The sequence below is a fragment of the Oncorhynchus tshawytscha genome, linkage group LG24, assembly GCF_018296145.1.
Source record: "Oncorhynchus tshawytscha isolate Ot180627B linkage group LG24, Otsh_v2.0, whole genome shotgun sequence".
Taxonomy (NCBI): domain Eukaryota; kingdom Metazoa; phylum Chordata; class Actinopteri; order Salmoniformes; family Salmonidae; genus Oncorhynchus; species Oncorhynchus tshawytscha.
This window is the reverse complement of record NC_056452.1, coordinates 22,392,406-22,414,885: the sequence shown is the minus strand read 5'-3', so window position 1 is coordinate 22,414,885 and position 22,480 is coordinate 22,392,406. Positions and strand designations below refer to the sequence as shown.

The 22,480-nt window shown below is 43.2% G+C and overlaps 1 protein-coding gene across 4 annotated transcripts in view; it reads left to right on the top strand.

Moving 5' to 3' along the window:
* Positions 1 to 22,480, top strand: part of LOC112223400 (protein quaking-A) — a 43,361-nt gene that overhangs the window by 12,846 nt on the left and 8,035 nt on the right. Inside the window, exons 2-7 of one of the 4 annotated variants that reach the window (XR_006079825.1) lie at positions 5,223 to 5,374; positions 11,131 to 11,247; positions 17,871 to 18,014; positions 20,859 to 20,946; positions 21,136 to 21,432; positions 21,781 to 22,110. Coding sequence is in view for 3 of the 4 variants with exons in the window: in XM_042305548.1 (XP_042161482.1) it covers positions 5,223 to 5,374; positions 11,131 to 11,247; positions 17,871 to 18,014; positions 20,859 to 20,946; positions 21,136 to 21,432; positions 22,036 to 22,132 (895 nt within the window). In the remaining variant the exon portion in view is untranslated. Of the gene's footprint in view, positions 1 to 5,222; positions 5,375 to 11,130; positions 11,248 to 17,870; positions 18,015 to 20,858; positions 20,947 to 21,135; positions 21,433 to 21,780; positions 22,133 to 22,480 lie in introns of all 4 variants that reach the window. The other 3 variants (XM_042305548.1, XM_042305549.1, XM_024386406.2) reach the window with 3 other exon arrangements.

The following is a 22,480-nucleotide window of genomic DNA, read 5'->3' as shown; positions in this document are numbered from 1 at the left end:
GGTCTGTACCCAAACAATTTGAACTTCTACTTTTAAAAATCCACCTCTCTAAAAACAAGTCTCTCACCGTTGCCGCCTGCTATAGACCACCCTCTGCCCTCAGCTGTGCTCTGGACACCATATGTGAACTGATTGCCCCCCATCTATCTTCAGAGTTCGTGCTGCTAGGTGACCTAAACTGGAACATGCTTAACACCCCAGCCATCCTACAATCTAAACTTGATGCCCTCAATCTCACACAAATTATCAATGAACCTACCAGGTACCTCCCCAAAGCCTTAAACACGGGCACCCTCATAGATATCATCCTAACCAACTTCCCCTCTAAATACACCTCTGCTGTCTTCAACCAAGATCTCAGCGATCACTGCCTCATTGCCTGCATCCGTAATGGGTCAGCGGTCAAACGACCTCCACTCATCACTGTAAAACGCTCCCTGAAACACTTCTGCGAGCAGGCCTTTCTAATCGACCTGGCCGGGGTATCCTGGAAGGATATTGATCTCATCCCGTCAGTAGAGGATGCCTGGATATTTTTTTAAATGCCTTCCTAACCATCTTAAATAAACATGCCCCATTCAAGAAATGTAGAACCAGGAACAGATATAGCCCTTGGTTCTCCCCAGACCTGACTGCCCTTAACCAACACAAAAACATCCTATGGCGTTCTGCATTAGCATCGAACAGCCCCCGTGATATGCAGCTGTTCAGGGAAGCTAGAAACCATTATACACAGGCAGTTAGAAAAGCCAAGGCTAGCTTTTTCAAGCAGAAATTTGCTTCCTGCAACACTAACTCAAAAAAGTTCTGGGACACTGTAAAGTCCATGGAGAATAAGAACACCTCCTCCCAGCTGCCCACTGCACTGAAGATAGGAAACACTGTCACCAATGATAAATCCACCATAATTGAGAATTTCAATAAGCATTTTTCTACGGCTGGCCATGCTTTCCACCTGGCTACTCCTACCCCGGACAACAGCACTGCACCCCCAACAGCAACTCGCCCAAGCCTTCCCCATTTCTCCTTCTCCCAAATCCATTCAGCTGATGTTCTGAAAGAGCTGCAAAATCTGGACCCCTACAAATCAGCCGGGCTAGACAATCTGGACCCTTTCTTTCTAAAATTATCTGCCGAAATTGTTGCCACCCCTATTACTAGCCTGTTCAACCTCTCTTTTGTGTCGTCTGAGATTCCCAAAGATTGGAAAGCAGCTGCGGTCATCCCCCTCTTCAAAGGGGGACACTCTTGACCCAAACTGCTACAGACCTATATCTATCCTACCGTGCCTTTCTAAGGTCTTAGAAAGCCAAGTCAACAAACAGATTACCGACCATTTCGAATCTCACCATACCTTCTCTGCTATGCAATCTGGTTTCAGAGCTGGTCATGGGTGCACCTCAGCCACGCTCAAGGTCCTAAACGATATCTTAACCGCCATCGATAAGAAACATTACTGTGCAGCCGTATTCATTGATCTGGCCAAGGCTTTCGACTCTGTCAATCACCACATCCTCATCGGCAGACTCGACAGCCTTGGTTTCTCAAATAATTGCCTCGCCTGGTTCACCAACTACTTCTCTGATAGAGTTCAGTGTGTCAAATCGGAGGGTCTGCTGTCCGGACCTCTGGCAGTCTCTATGGGGGTGCCACAGGGTTCAATTCTTGGACCGACTCTCTTCTCTGTATACATCAATGAGGTCGCTCTTGCTGCTGGTGAGTCCCTGATCCACCTCTACGCAGACGACACCATTCTGTATACTTCCGGCCCTTCTTTGGACACTGTGTTAACAACCCTCCAGGCAAGCTTCAATGCCATACAACTCTCCTTCCGTGGCCTCCAATTGCTCTTAAATACAAGTAAAACTAAATGCATGCTCTTCAACCGATCGCTACCTGCACCTACCAGCCTGTCCAACATCACTACTCTGGACGGCTCTGACTTAGAATACGTGGACAACTACAAATACTTAGGTGTCTGGTTAGACTGTAAACTCTCCTTCCAGACCCATATCAAACATCTCCAATCCAAAGTTAAATCTAGAATTGGCTTCCTATTTCGCAACAAAGCATCCTTCACTCACTCATCCTTCACTTCACTCACGCATCCTTGTAAAACTGACCATCCTACCAGTCCTCGACTTTGGCGATGTCATTTACAAAATAGCCTCCAATACCCTACTCAACAAATTGGATGCAGTCTATCACAGTGCAATCCGTTTTATCACCAAAGCCCCATATACTACCCACCATTGCGACCTGTACGCTCTTGTTGGCTGGCCCTCGCTTCATACTCGTCGCCAAACCCACTGGCTCCATGTCATCTACAAGACCCTGCTAGGTAAAGTCCCCCCTTATCTCAGCTCGCTGGTCACCATAGCATCTCCCACCTGTAGCACACGCTCCAGCAGGTATATCTCTCTAGTCACCCCCAAAACCAATTCTTTCTTTGGCCGCCTCTCCTTCCAGTTCTCTGCTGCCAATGACTGGAACGAACTACAAAAATCTCTGAAACTGGAAACACTTATCTCCCTCACTAGCTTTAAGCACCAACTGTCAGAGCAGCTCACAGATTACTGCACCTGTACATAGCCCACCTATAATTTAGCCCAAACAACTACCTCTTTCCCAACTGTATTTAATTTTAATTTATTTATTTATTTAGCTCCTTTGCACCCCATTATTTTTATTTCTACTTTGCACATTCTTCCATTGCAAAACTACCATTCCAGTGTTTTACTTGCTATATTGTATTTACTTTGCCACCATGGCCTTTTTTGCCTTTACCTCCCTTCTCACCTCATTTGCTCACATTGTATATAGACTTGTTTATACTGTATTATTGACTGTATGTTTGTTTTACTCCATGTGTAACTCTGTGTCGTTGTATCTGTCGAACTGCTTTGCTTTATCTTGGCCAGGTCGCAATTGTAAATGAGAACTTGTTCTCAACTTGCCTACCTGGTTAAATAAAGGTAAAATAAATAAAAATAAATAAATTCACAAGCGATAATGCATCATCCACAAGCGATAATGCATCATTCACAAGCGATAATACATCATTCACAAACTATAATATTGTCACCCACCAGACTATTCTTGATTTAATCTTGTCTTTACATACATTATTTAGTTTATGTGTAAAATAAGTTTTGATGTAGAATGGACCATTATCATGCACCTGTCTCAGAACAGGGGCCGGGGAATAAAATACATGTAATTTATGCACTTAAATAGAGAATGGAGGACGCTTTTCCCATGGTTCATTTGCATGCCAGGCAGGTAAGCTATACCCCTGTTGTAAAGCGAAGGAATGTGCTTAATAGTAGTAAAGTTGATAAGTAAATATAGTAGGCCTAGTGTATAGAGGGATCCTCCTCTTTTTAATAGAGGCCATCAAACTCTGTTTTGTGGTGGTCATGACTCATGACTGCCTGTGTGGCGCTAATATGGTCACCGTAACACCCCTAGGTGGGACCACTCTAGCCAATGAGAGGGCAGATAAGCTTGTGAACAACGGTTTCCAATAGTTACCACAAACACAGTCTAAATTGGCTATATCGTAAAAATGCATGGTTTTTCTGTTGCTTTTTGTCTTAATTTAAGTTTAGGGCTAGGCATAAGGTTAGCAGTGTGGTTAAGGTTAGCTTTAAAATCAAATTTTAAGAAGAGAAATTGTGGAAATGGGTGGGGTTTATAACTTTGTGGCTGAGGTAACTAGTGACGACCAGGCACATGTGTTTTTTCTCAGTTTCCAGTATGTCACATCTCTTACTTATATCAGTACACTCGTAAAACCCTAATCATTACGAAACTTCTATTCAATCAACTAAGCCACACGTAGCAAATAAGCCAATCATTCATTCATTTTTTGGTAACCAAATTTTACACTCTCCCTGACCTCCATACAAAAACTCCTCTCTGTGGTGAAAAACGCCATCTGCTGGAGAAGACAGAGTTTGGGCCCAGTTATCCCTCTCGCTTCGCCTCTTTCGCTCTGTCGTTGATCTCCTGAAGAAGCTATCACTTACTTTTTTTCTGTTCCCCAAAATGTTTGGATATAAACTTGCCAGGTTGTTAGCTAGCCAATGAGGTAACATAACTGAACAAAGTGTAAACAAATGGTTAACAACACACGAGCAGTTTTACATTTTTTTAAATACTTTTTTCGTACTGGTCCCCCATGGGAGTTGAACCCACAACCCTCGCGCTGCACCGCCATGCTCTACCAACTGAGCTACACTAGAACTGCCCACAACCTGGTTTATGAATCTGAAATGAGGTCCCGGCGAGGAAGATAAAAATGTTGCACTGGTATGTTATTTTTTTACCGGGTTGTGTCACAAGCAAGCCGTTTCCACTGTAGTAATGGTGCAACCATGACACTATCAAATCTGCACTCTTTTCTCTAGGGCACTCGGAAACAACAGCACGGCACAGACTAATCATTAAAATAATTATTATCTGGAATAGATTTTTCCTAGTTGCACTGTGCCCCCAACAACAACTGCTCCCCTGGCGCCGATAATGTTTACGTCGGTTAAGGCAGCCCCTCGCACCTCTCTGATTCAGAGGCGTTGGGTAAAATGTGGAAGACACCTTTCGGTTGAATGCAGTTCAGTTGTGTAACTGACTAAGTAAGCATCCCCTTTCCCTCTCCCAAATTGGTCGCACTTTAGAGCCCTGTGTGTGTGTGTGTGTGTGTGTGTGTGTGTGTGTGTGTGTGTGTGTGTGTGTGTGTGTGTGTGTGTGTGTGTGTGTGTGTGTGTGTGTGTAACCAGGTTTACGTGTGAGGTCAGGTGTGTTATTAGTGGCGTATAGCTGTTGTGAATATAGCTTTAGATAATTATAGTTTCAGTTATTATAACTATGTTCACACTTAGTTATCACTCAGCTTCTGTCAGGCCATAGTTATTTCACAGGGGTATGTGTGTGGTGTGTGTGTGTGCGTCTAGCCTAGCAGGTTATTATAGTGGTTGGCATGCTGTTAGTAATGCATCATGCAACAATATTGAAAGTCTGAGTCAGACAGCTTTAAACAAACACACACTGTCTCCGTCTTTATTTTGTAGTGCTTGACTTTATTAATTTATTTTCTGTTTCTCTCCCTCCCTCTTGCTCTCCCTCCTTCCCTCTCTTTCTTTCTCTCTCTCTCTCTTCCCTTCTCTCAATCTCTTTCTCTCTCTCCCAATCTCTCTTCGCCCTCTTTCTCCCTCCATCAGAGATAGGTAGAGTGCGCAAGGACATGTATAACGACTCAATGAATGGCGGTGTGGCTGCCGAGGGGCGGGACTCCGAGGAGCTGCCTGATGGGATTGGTCCAGTGGCTCAGCTACAGGAGAAGCTCTACGTGCCCGTCAAAGAGTACCCCGACGTGAGTAGACAAACCTTTTTTCAACCGTTATAGATGTCTTTATGTCAGTGTCTAAATGAATAACAGAATATCTATCGCTTTCCATAACAGAAACGTCCAGCCCATTGGAGGGTAAGGTAAAGCCGATATGAATAGAATGGGCTTGGAACCTTTAACCTTTGCAATTTCACTGGTAAACTCATGAGTACACTCACAATGGCTGCCTGGTATTGTGATGCAATCATTTCCATGGTAAGGTATCATTTTTGTTCAAATGATGCTAACTGATGTGGCTCATGCAATGAATATATTTTCTGTAATGTCAGTTGTGTTGATTCAAATCACCACACAGATTGATGGGTACACTTCCTGATTTTACTTCCTGCTTTGCTCCTAGGTTGAAGATGTCAAAGATGTTAAGACAACCGCATTCTAATATCCCATAACTCTTTGCAACAATGGGATGGTAGTTAGTAACAGCTCTGGTCCCAGATTTTTGACAATGTTGTCTCGAGCTGTATATTTTTTCGACCTAACTTTGCTCCTTACCAGCTGCTCCAATTGTTGAAAAGAATTGTCTTAGCCATCGACATCTTCAATGTAGCTCTGCTCCTATGGGTATACTTGCAAGGGCCACCAGTCCAACCATTATGCCATCATTGACCTCTATTTCTATGGTAGAGCCATCACCATGTTGCTTACTCATGTCATCCAGATTGGTTAACATAGATGGGGGTAGCAGTAAAGGGTAAAGGGCTGCTTTCTAAGCTCCCAGCCCTTATAAAAGTGGGTTAGAATGTATGGCTGAGGACATCAGATAGGGGTGACGACCAACAAGCTCTCACAGTCTCACTGCAGAATTAGACGTTTATCCATGTTACTCCAATGTTAAAAGTCAAAGTTGCTCCAAACGTCAAATTTCAGAAGTGTTTTGACACCCTGGGTTGACCAGTTCTGCTCAGTATCATTCTTTTTCTCCAAAGTCAAATTTCAAATTTGCTACAAACTTCAATGACAGAAGCTTCTCTTCCTTCACATGATAAAATTACAATATAACCGCGGTTAGTGCTATCCGGGATCATTGGGAAGTTCCGACCTTAACTTTTACAATGACCATTTTAAATTTCAACTTCAATGGGGTAACGTCTGAGATGGGACGTCCAAGGCTCCCAAATAGCATGGACAGTGTAACCACTGGTAACACACACAAACACACATGCAAACACACAGGACACACAAACCGATGGAACAGATGAGATCAGGGCTAAAAATACATTAGAATATCCCCTGTGTGTGTGTGCGTGTGCGTGTGCGTGTGTGTGTGTGTGCGTGCGCGTGCGTGCGTGTGTGTGTGTGTGTGTGTGTGTGTGCGCTCGCTTTAAAGGGGCTATTTTGGGAAGGAAGAGAATGCATTCACCTCCGTATAAAAGTGTGGGGGTCAGAGAAACAAATAAAGACAGACACAACGGGTGTGAGAGAGGAGAGCGAGAAGAGAGGCAGCTGTCTTGTTAATATCTCAGCTCCAGTGACAGATAAGGTTAAGAGAGTCTGGCCTCACCACCACCTGCCAAAACAAACAATGACCTATTCCTGACTCATGTGCTCTAAAGTGCGACAAAATATTTTCATGCGCCAAAGGGAGTTTTATTTTGGGAGCACTGCAACTATGAAAAATATCTCCCAGATAATTGTTGTAATGATAAGGCTTCACTGTACAGTTTTGTTCCGTGTGCCTTAGAGGGAAAAAAGAGAATGCAGTCTCATTAGCGTCATAGTTGCGCCATTACTATAATTATTGTTTGTTACTTTTGACTCCCTTATATGTTCTACTGGAGCCACCTTACCTGCCTGTGCTAAACAGTTATGTTAGCTTACGAACGCGAGGACAGTTGTAGCTAATACACCCGCAGTGTTGCCAACTCCTCAGTAAGGAAAGTAGCTATTGGCTGTCCTAAAACTCGCTAGAAGTCGCTAAATGACGTCATCAACTAATTTGCATAATTGGCCATGTGCATGTAATTTGTGATGGACGCTGTAGGAGAGAGGAATAACTCTGTGGGAGAGACAAAAAGGGAGTAAAAAACACCCTAAATATGTTTAGAACTACAAATGAACTTTCTTCTGTCGATTCATGTTTTTTTTAATGTCACAATTCCAACCCTCCTCCTTTCTCCGGGCTTGGGACCGGCAAAAGTGACCCAAAAGAGACACTCTGGCAGAGTTACTTCGTTTTTTGTGAGTTTTTTACATTTACATCCCGCCCTGAATGTAAGCCAGGGCGGGATCAGCCAGCGGCGGCTACCTGCATGTGCGATTCATTTGCAGTCTGGACTCGGAGGGGTGAACATCTCCTGCTCTGACTGCAGCTGGGAGGGACTGCTGCGTGAGGACTGGGCTGCCTGTGAGTGCTTTGGGACCGGAGTGGGGCCCACGGCAGCACCGCTGCTCATTGAGAAGAGTACAATACGTGCTTTCACGTCAGAGTCTCCAATAACACCAAAAAAAGTCACTAGATTTGTCGCTAGTCGCTTTTTTGAAAATGTGTCGCTAGAGATGTCTGAATACTCCCTAAATATAGCGAAAAAGTCGCTAAGTTGGCAACACTGTACACCCGAGCAGTTTCTGAAGAATTTTGCTAGTCTCGTTTCTTGAGTTTTCCAGCCATAGCCTTTCCTAGGCTATATTCCTACGATCGAAGTCAACCCAGGTAGGCTGCGATTGTTTTCAAAAATGTGTAGCTGATTTCACTGAGAAACCTTAGCTTACAGCCCAAATAAATGTTAAACTACATCTTTAGACTTCTTAGCATAGGGAAGATCATAACAATTCCTCAAACTCTTTTCTACAAACAACCCCATGCAATTGATCTGATTATTTTATCAGCATTGCTCCGCGGAGACACAATAAAAATAGACTCGCTTTCTAATTTGACGCGTCTGTTTTCTCTCGTTCACTTTTCGTACTTTTTACTCCGTACATTTTCCCTGACACCCCTAAAAGTACTTGTTACATTTTGAATGCTTAGCCGGACAGGAAAATGATCAAGTTCACACACTTATAAAGAGAACATCCCTACTGCCTCTGATCTGGTGGACTCATTAAACACAAATGCTTTGTTTGTAAATGACGTCTGAGTGTTGGAGTGTGCCCCTGGCTATCCGTAAAAAAAAATACAAATAATGGTGCTGTCTAGTTTGCCTAATATAAGGAATTTTAAATAATTTGTTACTTTTGAACCTTAAGTATATTTTAGCAATTACGTTTACTTTTGATGCTTAAGTATATTTCAAACTAAATACATTGACTTATACTCTAGCATTATTTTACTGGATAATTTTTACTTGAGTAATTTTCTATTAGAGTATGACAATTAGGTACTTTTTCCACAAATAGTGATTTTACACAATATAGAAAACTAATATTACACAAATGACTCGTCAATACTATGTATTCGTAGCAACATTTGAGCTTTTGTAATATACTAATGTGTTTGCAGTTTTACATATTCGTTTTTAGAGCACAACATGTGCTGCAAAGTAGTTTGAATATAGGCCCAATAAAGGATGTATCTCAATAACGGTAAATCATATTTTCTGGCACTCTTAAATTTAATGTGGTGCTCATAACTTTAAGTTGGGAGCACCAGTGCTACCAATTAAAAATGTCATGGAGTATTTCATGGCCAGGCCAACCGAGACCAAGTTACCAACCAGGTCCAGGAGTATTTCATGGCCAGGCCAACTGAGACCAAGTTACCAACCAGGTCCAGGAGTATTTCATGGCCAGGCCAACTGAGACCAAGTTACCAACCAGGTCCAGGAGTATTTCATGGCCAGGCCAACTGAGACCAAGTTACCAATCAGGTCCAGGAGTATTTCATGGCCAGGCCAACTGAGACCAAGTTACCAACCAGGCCAAATAAAATAAAATACAATGTTATTGGTCACATACACAGGGTTAGCAGACGTTAATGCGAGTGTAGAGAAATGCTTGTGCTTCTTGTTCCGACCGTGCTGTAATATCTAACACGTAATTTAACAATTTCACAACAACTACATTATTTTGTATTTATTTATTTTATTTAACCTTTATTTAACCAGGAAGGGCTCATTGAGATTAAAATCTATTTTTCGGCCTCCTGGGTGGCGCAGTGGTTAAGTTCGCTGTACTGCAGCGCCAGCTGTGCCATCAGAGAGTCTGGGTTCGCGCCCAGGCTCTGTTGTAACCGGCCGCGACCGGGAGGTCCGTGGGGCGACGCACAATTGGCCGTCTGGGTTAGGGAGGGTTTGGCCGGTAGGGATATCCTTGTCTCATCGCGCACCAGCAACTCCTGTGGCGGGCCGGGCGCAGTGCTAACCAAGGTTGCCAGGTGCATGGTTTCCTCCGCTGGCTTCCGGGTTGGATGTGCGCTGTGTTAAGAAGCAGTGCGGCTTGGTTGGATTGTATCGGAGGAAGCATGACTTTCAACCTTCGTCTCTCCTGAGCCCGTACGGGAGTTGTAGCAATGAGACAAGATAGTAGCTACTAAAACAATTGGATACCATGAAAAAGGGGTAAAATAAAAAATCTATTTTTCAAGCGCTCCCTGGCCAATTACAAAAAAATTACAGACAGACAACATGAATAACTACAAGTAATCTAGTAAAAACCATTGAATTCACAAGAGTATAAAACAGCAAATTAAAAACATTGACCGGTCAGGGAATCAGCCTCAAAATCCTTCATCATTGATTTAAAAACACCAATCGGGACAAGTTCTTCCAGTTTAAAAATATTTTATAACGTGTTCCAAAACGATGGCGCAGAGTACATGAAAGCTTTTACCAAATTCAGTTCGGACATTTGGAACAAGTTAGCAGGATAAAGTCCAGCGAACGAAGAGAGTACCCACCACATTTCTGAACAATAAAAATGCCCAAATAAAAAGATAGTAAACCCAAAATGGCTTTGTAAATAAATGTATACCAGTGCCTGAGCCTACAAGTGACTAAAGAAGGCCAGCCAACCCTGGTATACAAAGTGCAGTGGTGTGTAAGGGTTTTGCAGTTTAAAATAAATCTCAAAGTGCCATGGTAGAGTGTCAATTGATCTCAAACACTGAGCGGAAGCATTCATATATAAAATATCCCCATAGTCTAGTAAAGGCATAAATGTAGCTGATACTAGCCTCCTTCTGGCTACAAAAGAAAAACAAGCATTATTCCTAAAATAAAATCCCAATTTCAGCTTCAATTTTTTTGTAAGTTCTTGAATATGCAATTTAAAAGAGAGGCCGTCATCAATTAAAATTCCAAGATATTTATATGAGGTTACAACCTCAATCTCCTTGCCCTGACAGGTAGTAATAGGTGAAATGTTCAGAGGTCTATTTCTTGCATTAGAAAACACCATTATTTTAGTTTTGTCAGTATTAAGGATAAGCTTCAATTGACACAAGGTATGTTGAACAGTATAAAAAGCAGTTTGCATGTTCAGGAAAGATGTTGTAAGAGACGAGGCACAACAGTAAATAACAGTATCATCAGCATAAAAATGTATACACACAAGTGTATAGGAATGAATAAGAATATGTACATATAAATATATGGATGAGCGATGTCCGTCCTAGGCTCAGGAGTATTTCATGGCCAGGCCAATTTAGACCCAAATTACCAACCAGGTCCAGGAGTGTTTCATGGAAAGACCAAATTAGACCAACTCCTGGCCCTTCTTCTTCTTCTTCTTCTTCTTAAAATGTCTCTCTCTCTCTCTGTCTGTGTGTGTGTGTGTGTGTTTAGTTTAACTTTGTAGGTAGGATACTGGGTCCAAGGGGCCTAACAGCCAAACAGCTGGAGGCAGAGATGGGCTGTAAGATCATGGTACGAGGAAAAGGATCCATGAGAGACAAGAAGAAGGTATGTGTCCACACACACGCTCACACACAGATGCAAGCCCGAACACACAAACAAAAGCATTGCACGCACACGTGTGTATTTCTTTTTGGTAGTAGAGTCTAACGAGTGGAGTAGAGGTGAAATAGAGCTGGGTCCGTATGTTTCTCTGCTGGTTTAGGTTCTCTGGTCAGCCTTACAGTGGAGGAGCTCAAGGCAGGTGGAACGCAGCAGGCATTCCATCCACCTCTCATGAGAATACACCCATTCCATACCTCAGAGAAACAAAGAGGGAGGGATGGAGAGATGTGGAAATGAGTTGAAAGAGTGGGTAGACATTAGAGATGAAACGGTATGGAAATTATATATCACGATTATAGTGACCGAAATGATCACAGTTATCAGTCTTATCAGTATAATCAATATTATCAGTATTATCACGGTATTGTTAATGTGCTGGAAATGTTCAAAAAGTACTGATACAGACTGAAATCATTTCACCACGTTCTATATTGAAAACCAACAAATAACAATAACATTAGCAGCACTATGCATTTTGTGCTCATAAACAAAGTAATAATATTAAAAATGGCACCATGTGGCCATGAGAGGTACAAGTTTCCCCAGTGCAGGTTTAAATGAACACAACCTTAAGTAAGCAAATCAAATGTGCATATAATAGCAACACAAGTAAAGCAATGTGCATGTAAGAACAATACAACCATATGTAAACACATCCAATGTGCAGGTGTTGACATTAAAATAACAACACACAATATGTAAACAAATCAAATGAACAGCGCTGATTGTATGTCTGTTCTCTCCTTCATGAAGAAGCAAGGTGCTGCTGGCCTAACATCCTGTATGTATGCATCTTTGTTCACATGAGATTGAAATGTAAAAATCACATTATATTTACTTTGTCCGGTTTAAGTAGTGATCTGCGAGGGGAGGCAATGTGCCCGCTAGCACTGAACACTCTCTCTGATGGCACGCTGGTTGCTGGGATGCACAAAAGCTTCCTGGCAATCCTGGCAAGGTGAGGCAGCTCTGATGCAGGGCCCCTCCACCACACCAGTGGATCCTCTTCTGCTGGAATGGGAGGCAGAGACAGGTAGATCTTGATCTCTTCTTTCACTCTGTCTTCTGGGGTGGTCGGAATCTGATCCTCTTTACCTCAACAAGGCAGCAGAGAGGTGATCTTCCTCAACAACCCAGCCAGGCCTTTCCCCTCCCATGCCGCTGTGGGGGTGTTGGTGGTGGAGGTGCTGCTGGTGCTTTGTGGTTCTTCCCTGACTTGTGCAGCTGTCAGCTTCAAGGCTTCCTGGACACAGCTGTCAGTGTCAACTTTGGCAGCCTCAGGCTCATCTACAAAGCTCCTTTTTGAAGCGGGGGTCAATGAAACAAGCCATGTGCATGACTCTCTTTGCATCTGTTGTTAAGGTCTTCTCTCATCTCCTTGGTCAGGGATGGCTCCATATCCTTTTCATCTCCTTGGTCAGGGATGGCTCCGTATCCTTTTCATCTCCCTGGTCAGGGATGGCTCCATATCCTTTTCATCTCCTTGGTCAGGGATGGCTCCATATCCTTTTCATCTCCTTGGTCAGGGATGGCTCCGTATCCTTTTCATCTCCTTGGTCAGGGATGTATCCTTTTCATCTCTCTGGTTTCATATCTTTTCATCTCCTTGGTCAGGGATGGCTCCATCCTTTTCATCCTTTTCATCTCATCCTTGGTCAGGGATGGCTCCGTATCCTTTTCATCTCCCTGGTCAGGGATGGCTCCATATCCTTTTCATCTCCTTGGTCAGGGATGGCTCCATATCCTTTTCATCTCCTTGGTCAGGGATGGCTCTGGTCAGGGATGGCATATCCTTTTCATCTCCTTGGGTATCCTTTTCATCTCTCTGGGGATGGCTCCATATCCTTTTCATCTCCTTTTCATCTCCTTGGTCAGGGATGACTCTGTATCCTTTTCATCTCCTTGGTCAGGGATGACTCCGTATCCTTGGTCAGGGATGGCTCCGTATCCTTTTCATCTCCTTGGTCAGGGATGGCTCCATATCCTTTTCATCTCCTTGGTCAGGGATGGCTCCATATCCTTTTCATCCTTTTCATCTCCTGGTCAGGGATGGCTCCATCCTTTTATCTCCTGGTCAGGGATTCATCCTTTTCTCCTTGGTCAGGGATGGCTCCATATCCTTTTCATCTCCTTGGTCAGGGATGGCTCCATATCCTTTTCATCTCCTTGGTCAGGGATGGCTCCATATCCTTTTCTCTCCCTGGTCAGGGATGGCTCCATATCCTTTTCATCTCCTTGGTCAGGGATGGCTCCATATCCTTTTCATCTCCCTGGTCAGGGATGGCTCCATATCCTTTTCATCTCCTTGGTCAGGGATGGTTCCGTATCATCTCCCTGGTCAGGGATGGCTCTGTATCCTTTTCATCTCCTTGGTCAGGGTTGGCTCCGTATCCTTTTCCACCAGAACATCACAGGTGATGTGGTCCAGGACAGGCTTGATGGCTGACAGTGTCACTCATGTCTCTGAGGCAAGTGCATCTGTAAACTTGCTCAGAGGTTCAAGGAGCTGGCACAGTTGCTCCATGACACTTATGTCGGCATCCTTGGGCATCAGATGCCATGTTCCTCTTTCTCCAGCCAGTGTCGCACAGACTGGCTGCTGTTGGCTGAGGAAACGCTCAAGCATCTTGTGTGTAGATCCCCATCGGATCAGAGCTTTCTGTTCCATGTTGAGGGCAGCTTGCTTTTCACTCAGTTTTCTCCTTCTCTTCCAGCTCCGTGAGAAGCCTTGGACCAGATGACGGCAGGCCTTGACTGCTGTGTCAACTCTCTGAATTGTCAGAGTCTTTGAGATGGCCAGGTTGAAATGATGGCCAAAGTACCCAAGCCACAGATCTGGGAACTCTTCAAAAGCCTTGATCATGTTTGTTGGGTTGTCTGTGGTAACGCAGATCAGGTCTTTCTTGTTGATCCCCCCCCACACCCCCCCACTCTTCCAGCATATTCTCAAAAACTCTCTGATGTTGTGAGCCGAGTGATCTTCTGGGAAGAACTGTGTTTCCAGACAGTTTGATTCCAGTTGCCAGTCTGGGGTGAGGTAATGGATAGTGAAGCTGATGTAGGGTTGACCACACCCGCTTTCGCTGGTCCAGAGGTCAGTAGTTGCAGCAAGCCATGTGCCTTGAGCCAAACTTTTTCCAACATCAGTTTTAACCTGGTTGTACAGGTTTGGGATTTCAGTCATGGAAAATAATGTTTGTGATGACACTTTGTAGTGAGTCACGGCAACCTTCATCAGCCTCAGAAAGACAGGCCTCTCAACAATGTGAAATGGCATCATGTCCTTTGCAATGTAATATGAAAAGGGCTGCAGTGAGGTCTTGTGTATGTTTTGACGTGGGTGCATAAGCAGCCTGCCTTTTAAATGCTTGCTGGAGTGTCTGTGTCACAACTGTAGATGAGGATGGACCAGTAGCATCACTGGGTTTGCCTGCTGCACGCCCATCTCTGTAAACAAGGGAACAGCAAATGTATTATTATTATTATTATTATTATTACATTATAATTATTATTATTCACACACACACAGTCTATCTTCTGTGTTGCATTTGAGCATGTGCAATGACCCCATGCACAATTTACATAAATACAAATGAGTCTTAAGACAGTGATAGTAATTGCAATGAGCCCAACAATTGACATAAATACAGTAGTCTTGTACAGTAGTCTTGTACAGTAGTCTGGTAGAGGAGTCTGGTAGAGGAGTCTGGTAGAGGAGTCTGGTAGAGGAGTCTGGTAGAGGAGTCTGGTAGAGTAGAGGAGTCTGGTAGAGGAATCTATAGTGTTTCTCCTGTTGAAACACTTTTACAACCAAGTTGACGACTGCCTGATTTTAAATGAACGAAATATGTTGGTTGGGTGACTAAACTACAGAACCTTGTTATCGTGTTTAATGGACAACTAGTCTGCAGACACATGACGCATACAGCAGCAGAACAACGTGTCGTGTTCACACAAAACAAAACCCACGCTGCGCCTGTGTCGGACTGTTGCTAACTTTGGTTGATGCTGGACAGAGTTTTTCAAACCGTGGTAATCAAACACAGTTTTAATGATGATTCAAATTTGAAACGGGTAATACCGTGGTTTATCGTGAAACCGACTAAACGTTTCATCCCTGGTAGACATTCTGACCTTTATGAGGGGGATTATTCAATGAAATGGCTACACTGTAAAACCAAGTGTTTAGGATCTGAACACATAACTAAATGCTCTTCTGTAGCATGTTTTAAACACCTCAAGGCATTTAGAATGCCAATGAAACAGCATCAGTGTTTGTATTGTAAACAACAGAACGGGTTTAATCCTTGTAGCACGTTTTAAACACCTCAACACATTTATTCAGCACAAGACATTCAGGTTTTAAACGCTAAACACTGGGTGTGAAGCCGTAATTTCCTATTTCCCAGCATGCCTTTCGAGGGAATGTGAGAGATACCCACTAATGACTGTGCTTGTTAGTGACAGAGACATGGTTCTTGTTCAATGACATCTATTCTTGAAGCCTTCACTAAGTGATTGCTTAAGTGAATGTGTTTGAATTAAAACTAAACCCTTTATGACCTCATATTATACATTTCATAAGGCCTTTAGTTATGGCCTCGTTATCCTTGACATTTTGGTCTGAAAATAATGGGCCACATCAGACCTGCAATTAACAGTACGCTGGTTTGTGAAGTGATTAGTAATTCCTATCGGAATCCAGCCAGAGGGAAGATATCCAAGAATTTGAATATTTGATCACAAACAAGAAAAAAATCAACCTGAAACAATGGACGCTGGGAAATATGATAATGAGGCCACTACCGTGTCTGTTTCACTCTGAGAGACTTCAAGGAAAGGAACTCTACACAGTCGAGTAACAAGAGCACTTCGACTATTTGAAAATAATGATTGAATCAAATGTCCTGTTCAGTTATACAGTGCCTTGCGAAAGTATTCGGCCCCCTTGAACTTTGCGACCTTTTGCCACATTTCTGGCTTCAAACATAAAGATATTAAACTGTATTTTTTTGGGAAGAATCAACAACAAGTGGGACACAATCATGAAGTGGAACGACATTTATTGGATATTTTTGCACATCGAGAGACTGAAATTGTTTCCCATTCCTCCTTGCAAAACAGCTCGAGCTCAGTGAGGTTGGATGGAGAGCATTTGTGAACAGCAGTTTTCAGTTCTTTCCACAGATTCTCGATTGGATTCAGGTCTGGACTTTGACTTGGCCATTCTAACACCTGGATATGTTTATTTTTGAAACATTCCATTGTAGATTTTGCTTTATGTTTTGGATCATTGTCTTGTTGGAAGACAAATCTCCGTCCCAGTCTCAGGTCTTTTGCAGACTCCATCAGGTTTTCTTCCAGAATGGTCCTGTATTTGGCTCCATCCATCTTCCCATCAATTTTAACCATCTTCCCTGTCCCTGCTGAAGAAAAGCAGGCCCAAACTATGATGCTGCCACCACCATGTTTGACAGTGGGGATGGTGTGTTCAGGGTGATGAGCTGTGTTGCTTTTACGCCAAACATAACGTTTTGCATTGTTGCCAAAAAGTTCAATTTTGGTTTCATCTGACCAGAGCACCTTCTTCCACATGTTTGGTGTGTCTCCCAGGTGGCTTGTGGCAAACTTTAAACAACACTTTTTATGGATATCTTTAAGAAATGGCTTTCTTCTTGCCACTCTTCCATAAAGGCCAGATTTGTGCAATATACGACTGATTGTTGTCCTATGGACAGAGTCTCCCACCTCAGCTGTAGATCTCTGCAGTTCATCCAGAGTGATCATGGGCCTCTTGGCTGCATCTCTGATCAGTCTTCTCCTTGTATGAGCTGAAAGTTTAGAGGGACGGCCAGGTCTTGGTAGATTTGCAGTGGTCTGATACTCCTTCCATTTCAATATTATCGCTTGCACAGTGCTCCTTGGGATGTTTAAAGCTTGGGAAATCTTTTTGTATCCAAATCCGGCTTTAAACTTCTTCACAACAGTATCTCGGACCTGCCTGGTGTGTTCCTTGTTCTTCATGATGCTCTCTGCGCTTTTAATGGACCTCTGAGACTATCACAGTGCAGGTGCATTTATACGGAGACTTGATTACACACAGGTGGATTGTATTTATCATCATTAGTCATTTAGGTCAACATTGGATCATTCAGAGATCCTCACTGAACTTCTGGAGAGAGTTTGCTGCACTGAAAGTAAAGGGGCTGAATAATTTTGCACGCCCAATTTTTCAGTTTTTGATTTGTTAAAAAAGTTTGAAATATCCAATAAATGTCAAAAAGATAAAGGAAAAATAAAGGAAAAAGATGACTATCATGTTTCATTTAGCCTCAATGGCAAATCGAAATACCTAATGGTTGAGTTTTAAACACTGACATTTAGTTTATGAGTCACATGTTTCTGGTCTTACAGTGTACCATGTCATTACAGAACTGAAGCCAATGTGGACAAGTCTTCTGGGAAACGTAGACATGTTTTATGGATGAAGGAAGATGCTCACATACACACTCAAACACAAACACACACACACACACCGTAATATCATTGTTTTGTATGTGTATCAGGAAGAGCTGAACAGAGGGAAACCTAACTGGGAACACCTAAGTGAGGAACTTCATGTTCTCATCACAGTGGAAGACTCACACAACAGAGCTCAGATCAAACTACAAAGAGCTACCGCAGAGGTCAAGAAACTGCTCGTACCAGCTGTGAGTACCAAGAGTTTCATGATATAATTGTGTGTGTGTGTGTGTGTGTGTGTGTGTCTCTGTGTGTGTGTGTCTCTGTGTGTGTGTGTGTGTGTGTGTGTGTGTGTCTCTGTGTGTGTGTGTGTCTGTGTGTGTGTGTGTGTGTGTGTGTGTCTGTGTGTGTGTGTGTCTGTGTGTGTTGGGGAGTTGGGTAATTTGCCAGGCAGCATGTATAAAGGCGTAACCATGGTAATGCATGTGAAATTAGGGGATGAATGGAGAGACTGTTCACACTTTCTCTTCACTCTATCACTCCTTTCACTCCTCACACTTAATGAATTCCCTCTTCCTCTCTCTCTCTATTTTCTCACATCAACTCTTTCCATGTGTCCTCAACATTTCTCCCATTCTCTTAGCCTCCTACCCTCTCCCCACACCTCACACAGACACATTATTGCTAACAATGTTGCTCTACTGAAATTCAACTTTGAATAGAGTAGTTATGAACCCTCAAACGAACTCTCGGATCACACTGCATTGATTTACAGTAATATAACTAATGCCCCCTGTGAACTTATTCTGTCCCGCCCCTGTCTCTTAAATTGTCCAATCAGGGTGCAGTATCAACACCAGAGAGGTTATAATGATACATGTTAAAGGTCCATTGCAGACGTTTTTATCTCAATATCAAATTATTTCTGGGTAACAATTAAGTACCTTAATGTGATTGTTTTCAAATTAGAATTGTAAAACATTTACAAAAATAGCTTCTTAGGAAAAAGCCATTTCTCCAACAAGAGTTTTGCAGGGGAAACTTAAAACGAACTGTTATTGGCTGAGAGATTTTTCGGTCTATTAACTAATTTACTGCATGGAAGGTCATGGAAGGTCATGGAAGGCCAAAACTCCATCCCACCAAAACAGGCTGAAATTTCAGGTGGTCTTTTCAAGCAGCTCTTACACTAAAAATGCATTATCAGAATTTTCACAATTTAACAGTATTGTTCCAACCTCATAGTGTGGAAATAAATATAAAACACAGGAAAATCACATTGTTGGCCTTTAACTTAACGCAGAAAATCAGAGTGTGTGGGTAGGGGTTAATGATACAGTTGAAGTCGGAAGTTTACATACACTTAGGTTGGAGTCATCAAAACTCGTTTTTCAACCACTCCACAAATTTCTTTTAACAAACTATAGTTTTGTAGTGTATGTAAACTTCCGACTTCAACTGTATCATTAACCCCTACCCACACGGTTAGGACATCTACTTTGTGCATGACACAAGTCGTTTTTCCAACAGTTGTTTACAGACAGATTATTTCACTTATAATTCACTGTCTCACAATTTCAGTGGGTCAGAAGTTTACATACACTAAGTTGACTGTGCCTTTAAACAGCTTGGAAAATTCCAGAAAATTATGTCATTGACATCATTTAAGTCAATTGGAGGTGTACTTGTGGATGTATTTCAACTCAGTGCCTCTTTGCTTGACATCATGGAAAAATCCAAAGAAATCAGCCAAGACCTCAGCAAAAAATTGTAGACCTCCACAAGTCTGGTTCATCCTTGGGAGCAATTTCCAAACGCCTGAAGGTACCATATTCACCTGTACAAACAATAGTACGCAAGTATAAACACTGTGGGACCACGCAGCCGTCCTACCGCTCAGGAAGGAGACGCGTTCTGTCTCCTAGAGATGAACGTACTTTGGTGCGAAAAGTGCAAATCAATCCCAGAACAACAGCAAAAGACCTTGTGAAGATGCTGGAGGACACAGGTACAAAAGTATCTATATCCACAGTAAAAAGAGTCCTATATCGACATAACCTGAAAGGCCGCTCAGTAAGGAAGAAGCCACTGCTCCAAAACCACCATAAAGAAGCCAGACTATGGTTTGGAACTGCACATGGGGACAAAGATCGTACTTTTTGGAGAAATGTACTCTGGTCTGATGAAACAAAAATAGAACTGTTTGGCCATAATGACCATCGTTATGTTTGGAGGAGAAAGGGGGAGGCTTGCAAGCCGAAGAACACCATCCCAACCGTGAAGCACGAGGGTGGCAGCATCATGTTGTGGGGGTGCTTTGCTGCAGGAGGGACTGGTGCACTTCACAAAATAGATGGCATCATGAGGCAGGAAATGTATGTGGATATATTGAAGCAACATCTCAAGACATCAGTCAGGAAGTTAAAGCTTGGTGGCAAATGGGTCTTCCAAATGGACAATGACCCCAAACATACTTCCAAAGTTGTGGCAAAATGGCTTAAGGACAACAAGGTCAAGGTATTGGAGTGGCCATCACAAAGCCCTGACCTCAATCCCATCAAAAATTTGTGGGCAGAACTGAAAAAGCTTATGTGAGCGAGGAGGCCTAAAAACCTGACTCAGTTACACCAGCATGGGCCAAAATTCAAAATTCACCCAACTTATTGTGGGAAGCTTATGGAAGGCTCCCCGAAACGTTTGACTCAAGTTAAACAATTTAAAGACAATGCTACTAAATACTAATTGAGTGTATGTAAACTTCTGACCCACTGGGAATGTGATGAAAGAAATAAAAGCTGAAATAAATCATTCTCTCTACTGCTATTCTGACATTTCACATTCTTAAAATAAAGTGGTGATCCTAACTGACGTAAGACAGGGAATTTCTACTAGGATTAAATGTCAGGAATTGAAAAACTGAGTTTAAATGTATTTGGCTAAGGTGTATGTAAACTTCCGACTTCAACTGTATCTGTTAGTTTAACCTGACCTAGCTGTACATCCCTCACAATCTGTTGGCCAGAGCGTAGCATAATCCAACCTTCAACCAACTGTGTGTGTGTGTGTGTGTGTGTGTGTGTGTGTGTGTGTAGGCTGATGGAGAGGACAGTCTAAAAAAGATGCAGCTAATGGAGCTCGCCATTCTCAACGGAACCTACAGAGACGCCAACATCAAGCAACGTAAGGATGACATCATCATGAAGCGCCTGTCCTGAAACTTGACTTTTTGAGGGAGGTGTTTTTTTCATCTAGTAATGGATTGTCTATTTGTTCTTTCTCTCGGTCTCTCTCTCTCTCTCTATGTTTCTGTGGGTCTGTGTGTGTGGCTGTGTCTGTGGGTGTGTGTGTGTGGGTGCATGATGTGTGTAGCCACTATGGCCTTCTCCCTAGCCTCCTCTCAGCAGCCTCGGCTCATCTCCAGCCCCTCCCCTGTCATGCAGCAGGCTATGCGGAGCCCTGCCCCTGGTCAACAGCCCAACCTCATGCCTCACCTGATTCGTCAGATCCAGAGTCAGCAGGCGCTCATGCAAGGAGCCAATCAGCACGCAGCACTGATGCAGCAATCACCTGAATCAGGAGGGTTCTTCTACGCTCCCTACGAATATTCCCCCTACACCCTAACTCCATCTATACTAGAATACCCCATGGACACTACTGGTGTACTAGGTAAACACAGATACACTGATACAGACAGACAATTATATCATGAAACTCTTGGTACTCACAGCTGGTACGAGCAGTTTCTTGACCTCTGCGGTAGCTCTTTGTAGTTTGTTATGAGCTCTGTTGTGTGAGTCTTCCACTGTGATGAGAACATGAAGTTCTTCAATTAGGTGCTCCCAGTTAGGTTTCCCTCTGTTCAGCTCACACACACACACACACACACACACACACACACACACACACACACACACACACACACACACACACACACACACACAGATCAAGTTGATTTGGGCATGAGGGTTGTGTTGTTGTGTTGTGACCTTGTTCTATTTCTCTCTCTGTCTCCAGGTATGACTTTCCAAACCAAAGGCTGAGAGATGAACTCTCTCCTACACATGGACCTCTCACACACACACGCACACATGCACACACACACACACACACACACACACACACACACACACACACACACTGGACAGGCTTATCTGAAATGGGCCTCTTGTCTGTCTTCTTAATGATTCTGTCACTGTTTGATGATGTCACTGTTTGATGGTGTCACTGTTAACCTCCTGTGTTTTGGTGATGTGGTTGCGCGGTGAGCAGGAGCGATGACGGCTCAGGTGCAACGCCACAATATGAGAGCCCATCCTTACCAAAGAGTAGTGAACACCGACAGAGGTCAGTTAGATCACCAGACTGTGTGAGTGGGAATACACATTCGTGAGTGGTTTTGATTGTGTTTGCTCGACAGTGTGTGTGTGTCCGTCAGTTGACCTATGTGTGCCGCCTGCTAAGAGAGGAATGAGACCAGAATGTGAGAGGAAAGTCAAACAGTGGGGCTGTGTGTAAATGTCTAACAACAGTCTGTTGTCCCCTGCTTTTAGAATGGACCTTTCCTCCATCTGACTGTGACCTTGTGATTCTCAGAGTTCTGAGAGCTCTCTTTACATACTATGTTTCTCACTCTCTTTCTCACTGTCTCTCCTCTCTACTCTTTCTCTCCTCTCCCCTCTCCCCTCTCTCTCTGTCCTTCTCTCTCTGTCCTCTC